Source organism: Cynocephalus volans, chromosome 10 (genome assembly GCF_027409185.1).
Source record: "Cynocephalus volans isolate mCynVol1 chromosome 10, mCynVol1.pri, whole genome shotgun sequence".
In the NCBI taxonomy this organism is placed as follows: domain Eukaryota; kingdom Metazoa; phylum Chordata; class Mammalia; order Dermoptera; family Cynocephalidae; genus Cynocephalus; species Cynocephalus volans.
Window position 1 is genome coordinate 54127831 of NC_084469.1, and position 12899 is coordinate 54140729.

General features: G+C 34.9%; 1 protein-coding gene and 1 non-coding gene across 2 annotated transcripts in view; one reads left to right on the plus strand and one right to left on the minus strand.

Moving 5' to 3' along the window:
• Positions 1–12899, plus strand: part of LOC134388670 (zinc finger protein 420-like) — a 41290-nt gene that overhangs the window by 14920 nt on the left and 13471 nt on the right. Inside the window, 1 exon segment of the mRNA XM_063111911.1 lies at positions 4567–4693. Within this exon segment, the coding sequence (XP_062967981.1) occupies positions 4576–4693 (118 nt within the window). The 5' untranslated portion in view covers positions 4567–4575.
• Positions 2365–2468, minus strand: LOC134389780 (U6 spliceosomal RNA). The gene has a single exon (XR_010024754.1). It is a non-coding gene; the product is annotated as a U6 spliceosomal RNA (small nuclear RNA).

Consider the following 12899-nt stretch of genomic DNA (forward strand, 5'->3'; position numbering starts at 1 on the left):
TGTTTGGGATTCTTCTAGACCTCTCATTGTTATTAGTTTCTAACTTAATAATGTATGGACAAAGATTAGAAAATATACTCTGTATGATTCAATATTTCAATGTTTATTGGTACTTATTTTATGACCTAGCATCTAGTTTATTTAGGTCACTTTTCCATGTACTCTTGAAAATAATGTACTTTCTGCAGTTGTTGGTGAAGAGTCTGGCTCCTACAAATCATACTGTGAGCTCTCGGGGTCGACCAAAGACAGTCTTAGCAGGCTACACAGGGTAAAGCTGACCTCCCTACAGCAGACTTGGTGCACGTGTAGTGCTGCAGTCTCCAAAGAGTCTGCAAGTATTCATGCCCAGCTGGCCAGCCATGCTCTTAGGCATGTCTGCATTCCTAGCCCAGTCACCTCCATGAGGAGGCCTCTTTATGAGGTGCCTCTGCCAAGACATCCTAATTGAGGGGAAGGGGAAAACCTTGAAGATACTTTTTTTCCATGCTCACTTAGTACTCAGCGCTTTTCTACTCCTAGCCCTTCCCACATCTCCTCCTCTGCTCCCAGTCCATAAAATGACAGGAGCCTTTGGGGGCGGGGGTTTGGAATGATTCCCCACATCTGCACTGATCCACCTGACCCTCTTTCATTGCTATGGAACAGAGGGACAGTCAGCCCTTTATCTGGGTTGGCCTCTTACTCATACTAAGTGATTAGTAAGTGGTTAAAGCCTTGACTATTACTTTCAATGTAGTTTATTGTCTTAATCAGCTATTTTGACACCTGGTAGGTAGCTCAGCTCTCTCCAGTTCAGCTCAGCTATATTCTGTGTGTTTGTCAGTTAAGCCACGGTACTTGATATAGTAGTTTATAAATCCTCTGTATTGTTACTGATTTTTTTTTTGGGGGGGGGTCTACTTATTCTGTAAATTACTGAATGAAAGATGATAAATTTTCCAACTCTGATTGTAGGTTAGTCTCATTTTTCCTTTAGTTCTTTCAATCTTTGCTTCATATATTTTGAAGCTTTGTTATTAAATCTCTACATATTTAGGATTGCTTTGACTCCTTGATAAACTAATCCTCTTTATCCTGGTATTTCTCTTTGTCTTGAAGTCTATTTTGTCTTACCTTAATACAGGCACACAAGTTTTTTTATGCTTAGTATTTGTATGGTATATTTTTTTCTCACCATTTAATTACAACCCATCTATGTCTTTGTATTTAAAGTATGAAGAGCATGTAGTTGGTACTTGCTTTTTTATCTTGCCTTGATACTGTCTGTTTATTTTAATGGTTGGAATATTATTAATACAATTTAGTTCAAGACCTGTCAGGGATAGGAGCATCCATATATGTCTCTTAAGAACAGCTTGGCACTTTATGGAATTTAGCTCATTTAAACTTCTGTGTCCTCAGCTCTCTGATGAATTTTAAAGAAATTATGATTTTTCATTTTATCTGAGTTCTTTTTAAGTTGTTAGGATGTGCACAGTGATCTATTTCAGATTCCTACATGTGGAAGAAGTAGAATTTCTAATTAAATATTTACTGAGCACCTAATGCAGTGATTCTCTACAGGAGCAGTGATTCTCCCTTGGGGATGTTTTGGAAATATATCTGGGTACTTCTGGATGTTAAAATAACTGAGTTGAGGGTAAAGCCTTCTGGCTTTTGAAGGACTGAGGTCATGGATCTAGATTTTTCTTCTATAAAGGGCTAGACAGTAGATATTTTAGGCTTTGTGGGCAATATGGTCTCTGTTGCAACTATTTAACTCTGCCACTGTAGTATGAAAGTAGCCAAAGACAGAACAGAAATGAATGAGTATGGATGTGTTCCAATAAAACTTTATTCACAAAAATTGTTGGTGAGCAGTAGTTTACCATCTTCTGATCTAGTTATCTTCCAGTGCACAGCAAAGCATTGTCATTACTTGCAAAACGAGGACCATACCTGGAAAAAATGTGTTTATAATTATTTAGGGTCTAGAACCTCTCACATAAAGCATGTATTGCATGATTCATTTCAAATTGCTGAATGTATCTATTTTCCTATTTCTTTTATTTTTATTTTTTAAATACATGTGGGGTACAATGTGGATTTTCAGTAGTTGAGTACAATGTTTGACGGTTAGATCAGGATAGTTAACTTATTCATCATTACAATATGCAATCATTCTTTGTGGTTTTTAACCAATTCATCATTAGCCCCCTTGCCTTTCCACCTCTAGTAACCACAGTTCTTGTTTCTCTTTCTAAAAGTTCAAGGTATTACTGTGATTGTTGTTGCTATCTTTTTCTCTCTGTGTCTCTCTTTATTGTTTATTTGTTTATTTATTGATTCAGCTCCCAGTTATGAGTGAGAACATGCAGTATTAAAAATATGAAATGCTTCATGACTTTGCATGTCATCCTTGCACAGGGGCCATGCTAATCTCTGTATCATTTCAATATTAGTATATGTGCTGCCGAAGGGAGCACTATTTTCCTATTAATATATGGTTTTACTGTTAGATGAATTTTCAAGGAATGCAACTGTGGTTTGATTGAGAAAAGATTATACTTTTTTTCTTGTTTTTTCCTTTTTAAAAAAAATTTAGTAGGTTAAGTGATATACTTTGTCTTATTCAGAAATTTACTGTGATTTTTTTTTAACCATTTCAAAAAGTCACAGGACTGAATGCAACAGTGCTTATGATATTTGACTGGAAGCCTCCATTTGTAGATGATCCATTTTTATTATTCTACACACACACAGACATTGATATTTAGCCTTTACTTCAAATTGTCAAGTGTAAATAAAAAGTATCAACAATATTTTGTTGAATTCTTGTCATTTTATAAATCTACATTTGTTCATTTTAATTATAAGCATGAGCATTTAATTATTTGTGCCTTCTAATGTAGTCGTGTATGATCATTAATATATTGAAATAGAACAGTTGGTCATTATCTCTATTTTTGATATGATGTAGATAGGTGTGTTATATTATCTATGAATTTTATTTCAGAAATGGTGGAGAAGTTGTTAAAATATATATATAGTATACGGAAAGCATTGAGTTTGACTGGGATAAGAACCATCATTTACCATATATGTGTCCCCTTTAGTGTGTGTTTTGGAGGTAAGAGCAAAAGACAAAGAGACAGGAAGAAGAGAGCAACGAAGATAATTCTAACTTAATCATTTGTTGCTTTGATAAAAGCCTGATCTCGTAGTTCTGGTTTTTCCTCCCCAGCTCTTCCTTTTCCGTACTCCATGCTTCTCTAATATAGGAACTCGGAAGAGGACTGGTCATTTCTTGCAGCTATAAAACCTGGCTCAAGGGAATGGATGTTTCTTTGTGCTCTCTCTAGTTACGTTTTTATAGGGCTATGCATGTTTGCATTTCTTATTCCTGAAACGTCCTTCCTAACTGACCCTCTCAGGAATGTGCTCCCCATTTTGTCCCGTTTTTATAAGTGATAGTGTCTTCCTTAATTATGTCTTTCTAATCTAACCTATATTCATGTTTATTCAGTCATCCATTCAGTATCTTTGACAAGGAGCACTGATGTAACAATAGCAGATTTCCCGGATTTTATAACCAAAGGATGTTAAATAGCACCACACATGAAAAAATTTTGGACTTCTCGTTAGACCTGAGTTTCCCAGTTAGACAAAATAGGAGTTGGTCTTGACTGGGCTCAATCTCACTACATGACAAGAATGCATGCTTTATGAACTTTTTAGATTAGGAATATGATTAGGGACTGAATACAGAGATCAGCAATCTTCCCCGGGAATGCATAACTGATGAATACCAATAATATGGAATATTTTGAGATTCAGCATTATGTGCTGATCTTGAATGTGTAAGTTTGGGTTATCTTTTCTACCTTTCTATTGCTTAGAATGAAGAAAAGTTACATTTAAAAGTGACAAATAGTGACAAGAAAGAAATCATCATTCACCTGTATAAGTAGTTGAGAACTGTAAACTCTGAGAACTAAGAAATACTTATGAGATTTTTATATAACCTGAAATGTTCAAATATGAGCACTAATTAAGTCAGATGTATTTATTATATGGAGCTATTCTGTAGCCTATAAAATATTTACCAAATTATTGGTGACAAGGAAAATACTTATGATGTAATACTCTGATATAATGATGAATCAGAGGCTTCATCTGATTAATCAATTCTTCAAATTCTTTAATTCTATTCAAATCTTATTTTGTAAGATTTTACAGAAAATATTCCCAATTATTTTTCTTATTCCTTAAACAGAGAAGAAAGAAAAACTTTCATTTATTGAGAATGCATGATATACAACATACATATTGTACAGGGTGCTTACGTATGCTGTTTCTTTCAATTGGGACATTACTTTTAGTTTAATTCCCAGGCTTATCTGTATAATGAGATAATCTATATGCAGAAAATATCTTCAGCAACAGGAATAATCAGGAATATATTGGCACTTCCCAGCTTGTTTGCTCTATTGCCTCCTTTGTGGCATGTTCCCCATCATCTCTCCCACTGTTGAAAAAATGTTTTCTTTATTTCCACAACTAATATTTTGTTTGTTGTTTCAGAGATCAGTGATGTTCAGGGATGTGGCCATTGACTTCTCTCAGGAAAAGTGGGAATGCCTGGACTCTACTAAAAGGGATTTGTATAGAGATGTGCTGTTGGAGAACTATAGCAACTTAGTGTCATTAGGTAAGGATATTTTCCCCTCACATTTTAGAATCTACCTTTGGAATAGCTCCTTTCTTTGCTGTTATTTCAAGGTTGCTTTTTCAGTAATTAAGTGAATTTTTTTATTATTAATGGGTTGTAATTACTTGAAGTAGATATAGTTACTTGATGATCAGTGGGCTAAGCTAGATTTGAATTTTAGGATACTTGCAATATTGTCAGAAAAAAACAGGTTATGTGTCATTACACTTTAGATCTGCTAAAGGAGCTCTAAATAATTCACAGACTGAATCAAGTTAAAAAAATAGATGCAGAAAAGTATGGCTTTTCTGATAAGAAAAGCTTATATCATTTGTATGGTGATAAGGTAGGTCAATGCGTTTCACTAACAACTGAAGTGAACACAATCCATTATTTACAGCAAACATATTATCTTAATATGCTTGGTAGCTGAATATTACATATTAAGAGCTTTGTATTTTACATTGAATAAATATGCTAGAATCACCTTTTATTAGAAAATAGTTCAGGATGAAGCTGTAATTGTCTAAGAAAGTTTATTGTTCTTTTCCTTTAGTAGTTTAGTAAGGGACAGAGCTTATATCAATTAAAACTTTAATAAGTGATTTGCCTATCTAGGTGAACACTATTCCTTGTACTCCTGATGTCACTGGGCTATAACTGTCTCTTGCCTCTTCACTCCTTTTTCCTCTGAAGGCTTTACGAAGTTATTGGTTGGTACAGTCCCCTGCAGGGCCTAGGTTGTGTGAAAAAAAGACCTATCGCTTGAGAAAAAAGCAAGGGCTTTTCAGCATCTTCTCCCTAAGGAATTCTACCTCATCCCTATTTCTCTCTCCCTATTGGTCTTTTATTAAAATCCTACCCCCTTTCAAAGGAGGGACTGGCCCTTCCTTTTCCTAGTAACAACCCTTTTATGTAAACATGGAAATCAATCCCTTTTCAGATATTTTTTAAAAATTCAGGCATATCATTATCTCCATTCTTTAAAATGTGTTTGTTTATTCAATATATATTTATCGAGGGCCCATTCTGTGCTAAGAACTGTAGTAGGCATTGAGGAAATAATGATCCGGACAATGTTCCTACTCTCCTGAAAATTAAATTCTTGTGAGAAAAATACAAAATAAATAAGGAAACAGTAATATATGTATATGTGTATGCATATTTGTATATATACTCACACACACACATGTACATCAAAAAATTCGTGAAAATGAAATTAAAAGATAATGCAAGTCTTTCCATGAACTTTTTGAATACACCTCATATATATACATTTATTTAATACATAGAATATGAGGTAGTGAATAAAGGTAAAGAAGAGTGAGCAAATAAAGAATAATGGGAAGTGGGCATGGCCTGTTTTAAGCAGGTCGATTTTGGAAAAGACTCTCTGAAGAGGTAATATCTGAACAAAGAGGATTAAAGTAAGGGCATGAGTCAGTCCAATATCCTGGGGAACAGCATTCTTGGCTGATGGAGTAGTAAGTGTATAGGTGTTAACTTTGCTTGTAAGGGGAACAGAAAAATATTATGTCTAGAGAAAAGTGAATAATAGAGTAATAAGAAATAAAGATAGTCAGGCAATAGAAAATGCCCCCTGACTCCTGGCTGAAACAAATGCAAATATTCTCTGGAGGGAGGAAACCTTTAGAATTCTTACAAATTAAAATCAACAAAAGGTGAGCTCACAAAGTTCATCAAACCCACAAGGAGACAGGTCACAGAAGAGTGATAATCTGAAGAAATAACAGGTTACATGGCAAAAAACTTACATATTAGAATTATTAAATGTAGATATAAACTTGGTGAAATGTTTAAAGAAATAAATTAAGTCACAAAAATAACAAATAATAAGAGATTTTTATAAAGGATCAGATTTGAAAGAGAACCAAATCTGTCATTTCTAAAGGTTCTGTTTAGTTCTTTTTAAAAATAATCATTGAAAGATTGATAATTTGACTACATGAAAATTATTGTTTGTTCAAGACGTCATAAAGTAAAAGACAATCTGTGAATTGGGTGATGATACTTGCAGTGCATATAGACAATGAAATTGCTATCCAGAATATAAAAAGCTTCTACAGATAAGAAAAACGTAAATAATTTTTTAAAAATTCGGTAAAAAATATTTACAGACAGCTCAAGGAAAAGGAAATGCAAATTAAAACCACAGTGAGAACATTATTTCACATACCATAGATTGGCAAAAATCAAGAAGTCTGACAGTGCCAAGCATTTGTAACATTTGTGGGCAAAAGTGCTTCATACTTTGTTATTCACAATAGCCAAAAAGTGGAAACAAACCAAATGTCCATCAACTGATGAATGGATGAATAAAATTTGGTATATCCTTACAATGGAATATTGTTCAACAATAAAAAGGAATGATGTTCTGATACCTGCTAGAAATGTCGAACCTTGAAAACATGCTAAGTAGAAGAAGCCAGACAAAAGGCTACATATTGTATAATTGCATTTATTGAAATGCCTTCAGTAGGCAAGTAAAAGTAGATTACTGATTGCCCAGCTCTGGAGATTGGGGGGAAATGGAGAAAAGGAAGTGGGAAAATAGGAAGTGACTGCTAATAGGTACAGACAGCATTTCTTTTTGGGGTGATAAAATGTTAAAAAATTAGATTGTGGTGATTGTTGCACAACTCTGCAAGTATACTAAAAATCATTGAATTGTGTGCTTTAAATAATTTTCTGTAGGTGTGTGAATTATATCTCAGTATAGCTGTTTTATTTTTAAGTGCTCTATATGTTACTGATGGCAGTATCAGTTTGTGTAACCCCTTTGGAAAACAATATAGAAATGTTTTCAAACTTGTATATACTAGAGAAATAGCTGGGGTCTTTTTAAAAATTCCAAAGTCTAGGCCACACCCCAGACCAATTAAATCACAATTCTGGGCATGGGACACAAATATCATTATTTTTAGAAATGCCTTAGGTTGTTCAAATATTTAGACAATATTATAACTGTCAGTGCTTATCCATTATAACTGACACTGATAATTATAGCCATTATCAGTGATAATCAAACTGCATATGGTATTACCTGAGAATCTATTTTTAAATTTATTTTTTATTTTTTTATTTATTTCCCAGAAAATTTACAAATATTTTATTCATTCACTCATGCATGCAATTGTGTAGAATACAGATGAGGTCTTAACATACCACTTGGAAACACCTACATGCTGTTTACTGGCTGTGTGACTTCTGATAATTACTGAGCATCTATTTCTTTCTTTCTTCTTTTTTTTAAAATTTTATTTTGTCGATATACAATGTGGTTGATTATTGTGGCCCATTACCGAAATATCCCTCCCTCCTCCCTCTCCGCCTCCCACCCAACAATGTCCTTTCTGTTTGCTTGTCGTATCAACTTCAAGGAACTGTAGTTGTTATGTCTTCTTCCCCACCCCACCCCCGGTTTTTTTTTGTGTGTGCGTGTGTGTGAATTTATTTATTTATTTTTAGCTCCCACCAATAAGTGAGAACATGTGGTATTTCTCTTTCTGTGCCTGACTTGTTTCACTTAATATAATTCTCTCAAGGTCCATCCATGTTGTTGCAAATGGCAGTATTTCATTCCTTTTTATAGCTGAGTAGTATTCCATTGTGTAGATAAACCACATTTTCCGTATCCACTCCTCCGATGATGGACATTTGGGCTGGTTCCAGCTCTTGGCTATTGTAAAGAGTGCTGCAATGAACATTGGGGAACAGGTATACCTTCGACTTGATGATCTCCATTCCTCTGGGTATATTGCCAGCAGTGGGATAGCTGGGTCATATGGTAGATCTATCTGCAATTGTTTAAGGAACCTCCATACCATTTTCCATAGAGGCTGCACCATTTTGCAGTCCCTTTTTCTCCGCAACCTCGCCAGCATTTGTCATTCAGAGTCTTTTGGATTTTAGCCATCCTAACTGGGGTGAGATGGTATCTCAGTGTGGTTTTGATTTGCAGTTCCCAGATGCTGAGTGATGTTGAGCATTTTTTCATATGTCTGTTGGCCATTTGGATATCTTCCTTAGAGAAATGCCTACTTAGCTCTTTTGCCCATTTTTTAATTGGGTTGCTTGTTTTTTTCTTGTAAAGTTTTTTGAGTTCCTTGTATATTCTGGATATTAATCCTTTGTCAGATGTATATTTTGCAAATATTTTCTCCCACTCTGTTGGTTGTCTTTTAACTCTGTTAATTGTTTCTTTTGCTGTGCAGAAGCTCTTTAGTTTGATATAATCCCATTTGTTTATTTTTCCTTTGGTTGCCCGTGCTTTTGGGGTCATATTCATGAAGTCTGTGTCCAGTCCTATTTCCTGAAGTGTCTCTCCTATGTTTTCTTTAAGAAGTTTTATTGTTTCAGGGTGTATATTTAATTCTTTAATCCATTTTGAGTTGACTTTAGTGTATGGTGAAAGGTATGGGTCTAGTTTCATTCTCCTGCATATGGATATCCAGTTATGTCAGCACCATTTGTTGAAGAGGCATTCTCTTCCCCAGTGTATAGGCTTGGTGCCTTTGTCAAAGATCAGATGGCTGTAGGTGTGTGGGTTGATTTCTGGATTCTCTATTCTATTCCATTGATCAGTGTGTCTGTTTTTATGCCAGTACCATGCTCTTTTGGTTATTATAGCTTTGTAGTATAGTTTAAAGTCAGGTAGTGTTATGCCTCCAGCTTTATTTTTGTTTTTGCTCAGAATTGCTTTGGCTATGTGTGGTCTTTTGTTATTCCATATAAATGTCCGGATAGTTTTTCCATTTCTGAGAAAAATGTCATTGGAATTTTGATGGGGATTGCATTGAATTTGTATATCACTTTGGGTAGTATGGACATTTTCACTATGTTGATTCTTCCAATCCAAGAGCATGGGATATCTTTCCATCTTCTTGTATCCTCTCTAATTTCTCTCAGCAGTGGTTTGTAGTTCTCATTATAGAGATTTTTCACCTCCTTGGTTAACTCAGTTCCTAAGTATTTTATCTTTTTGGTGGCTATTGTAAATGGGCAGGCTTTCTTGATTTCTCTTTCTGCATGTTCACTATTGGAGAATAGAAATGTGACTGATTTTTGTGTGTTGATTTTGTATCCTGCTACTGTGCTGAAATCCTTTATCAACTCCAAGAGTTTTTTTGTAGAGGCTTTAGCCTGTTCGATATATAGGATCATGTCATCTGCAAACAGGGACAGTTTGACTTCATCTTTTCCAATCTGGATGCCCTTTATTTCCTTCTCTTCTCTGATTGCTCTGGCTAGTACTTCCAACACTATGTTGTATAGGAGTGGTGAGAGTGGGCATCCTTGTCTAGTTCCTGTTCTTAAAGGAAAAGGTTTCAGCTTTTCCCTGTTCAGGATGATATTGGCAGTGGGTTTATCATATATGGCTTTAATTATGTTGAGATACTTTCCATCTATACCTAACTTATACAGGGTCTTTGTCATGAATGAGTGTTGAATTTTATCAAATGCTTTTTCAGCATCTATGAAGATGATCATATGGTCCTTGTGTTTGATTTTATTAATATGGTGTATCACATTTATTTATTTGTGTATGTTGAACCAACCTTGCATCCCTGGGATGAATCCCACTTGATTTTGGTGAATAATTTTACGTATGTGTTGCTGTATTCTGTTTGCTAGTATTTTAGTGAGGATTTTTGCATCTATATTCATCAAGGATATTGGCCTGTAGTTTTCTTTTTTGGTTATATCTTTACCTGGTTTTGGTATCAGGATGATGTTTGCTTCATAGAATGAGTTTGGGAGAGTTGCGTCTGTTTCAATCTTTTGGAATAGTTTGTAAAGAATCGGTGTCAATTCCTGTTTGAATGTTTGGTAAAATTCTGCTGTGAATCCATCTGGTCCTGGGCTTTTCTTTGTTGGGAGCCTTCTGATAACAGCTTCAATCTCCTTTATTGTTATTTGTCTGTTCAGATTTTCTACGTCTTCATGGCTCAGTTTTGGTAGGTTGTGTGTGTCCAGAAATTTATCCATTTCCTCCAGATTTTCAAATTTGTTGGCGTATAGTTGTTTATAGTAGTCTCGAATGATTCCTTGTATTTCAGATGAATCAGTTGTAATATCACCTTTTTCATTTCTAATTTTTGTTATTTGGGTCGTCTCCCTTCTTTTTTTTTGTTAGCCATGCTAATGGTTTGTCAATTTTATTTATCTTTTTAAAAAACCAACTTTTTGATTCGTTGATCTTTTGAATTGTTTTTTGGGTTTCAATTTCATTAAGTTCTGCTCTGATCTTAATGATTTCTTTCCTTCTGTTAACTTTCGGTTTGGATTGTTCTTGTTTTTCTAATTCTTTAAGGTGAAGTGTTAGGTTGTTCACTTGCCATCTTTCCATTCTTCTGAGGTGAGCATTTAATGCAATAAATTTCCCCCTTAATTCTGCTTTTGCAGTATCCCACAGGTTTTGGTATGATGTATCATTATTTTCATTAGTTTCAATAATTTTTTTGATTTTCTGCTTGATTTCTCCTTGGACCCATAAGTCATTAAGTAGAATGCTGTTTAATTTCCATGCGTTTGTATAGTTTCCAGAATTTCATTTGTTATTGATTTCTAATTTTAGTCCATTGTGGTCTGAGAAAATACATGGGATAATTCCAATTTTTTTGAATTTGTTGAGACTTGATTGTGACCTAATATGTGATCTATCCTGGAGAATGATCCATGTGCTGATGAGAAGAATGAATATTCTGAAGTTGTTGGATGGAATGTTCTGTAGATATCTGCCAAGTCCAATTGGTCTAGAGTATTGTTTAGATCTTGTGTTTCTCTGCTGATTCTTTGCCTAGATGATCTGTCCAATATTGACAGTGGGGTGTTCAGGTCCCCTGCTATTATGGTATTAGTGTCTATTTCCTTCTTTAGGTCTAATAGAGTTTGTTTTATAAATCTCGCTGCTCCAACATTGGGTGCGTACATATATATGATTGTTATGTCTTCTTGATGGATCAGTCCTTTTTATCATTAAGTAGTGCCCCTCATTGTCTCTTTTTATGGTTTTTAGTTTAAAGTCTATTTTGTCAGATATGCGAATAGCTACTCCAGCTCGTTTTTCTTTTCTGTTTGCATGGTAAATCTTTTTCCATCCTTTCACTCTTAGTCTATGTGAGTCTTTATGGGTGAGGTGGGTCTCTTGAAGGCAGCATATAGTTGGGTCCTCCTTTTTAATCCAGTCAGCCAGTCTGTGTCTTTTGTTTGGGGAATTGAAGCCTTTTACATTGAGTTGTTATTGAAAAGTGTTGATTTATTCCTAGCATTTTATTGATTATTGTTTGGTTGTCTTAGGTGTCTTTTGTTACTTGCTTTCTGATTTATTGTTTGTTTTCTGTGTTTGTTGGTTTCTTAGGTTGTAGATAGCCTTTTTGTTTGTTTGTTTTCTCTTCATGAATGCCATTTTTATTATCCTAGTGGGTTTTGATTTTTCTTGGGTTTTTATGGCAGTGGTAGTTATTTTTTAGGAACCAAACCCAGTACTCCCTTGAGAATTTCTTGTAAGGGTGGTTGTGTGGTGGTGAACTCCTGCAGTTTTTGTTTGTCTGAGAAATATACTATTTGCCCTTCATTTCGGAAGGATAGCCTTGTAGGGTAGAGTATTCTTGGCTGACAGTCTCTGTCTTTTAATATTTTGAATATATCATTCCCTTCCTTTCTGGCTTTTAGGGTTTGTGATGAAAAGTCTGATGTTAGTCTGATTGGTGCTCCCTTATAGGTGATTTGACGCTTCTCTCTTGCAGCTTTTAAGATTCTCTCTTTGTCTTTGAATTTTGCCAATTTGACTATAACATGTCTTGGAGAAGACCTTTTTAGGTTGAATATGTTTGGAGATCGTTGAGCTTCCTGGATCTGAAGATCTGTGATTTTTCCTATACCTGGGAAGTCTTCTGCCACTATTTTGTTGAATATGTTTTCAATGCAATCTCCTTTTTCCTCCCTTCTGGAATACCCATGACTCGGATATTTGAGCGCTTAATGTTGTCTGATATCTCTCTCAGATTTTCTTCAATGCCTTTGATTCTTTTTTCTTTTTTCTTTTTTTTGTCTGCTTGTGTCATTTCAAACAGCCCATCTTCAAGTTCAGAGGTTCTCTCTTCAACTTCGACAAGCCTGCTGGTTAAACTCTCTGTTGTGTTTTTTATTTCGCTGAATAACTTCTTCAGTTCGGCAAGTTCTG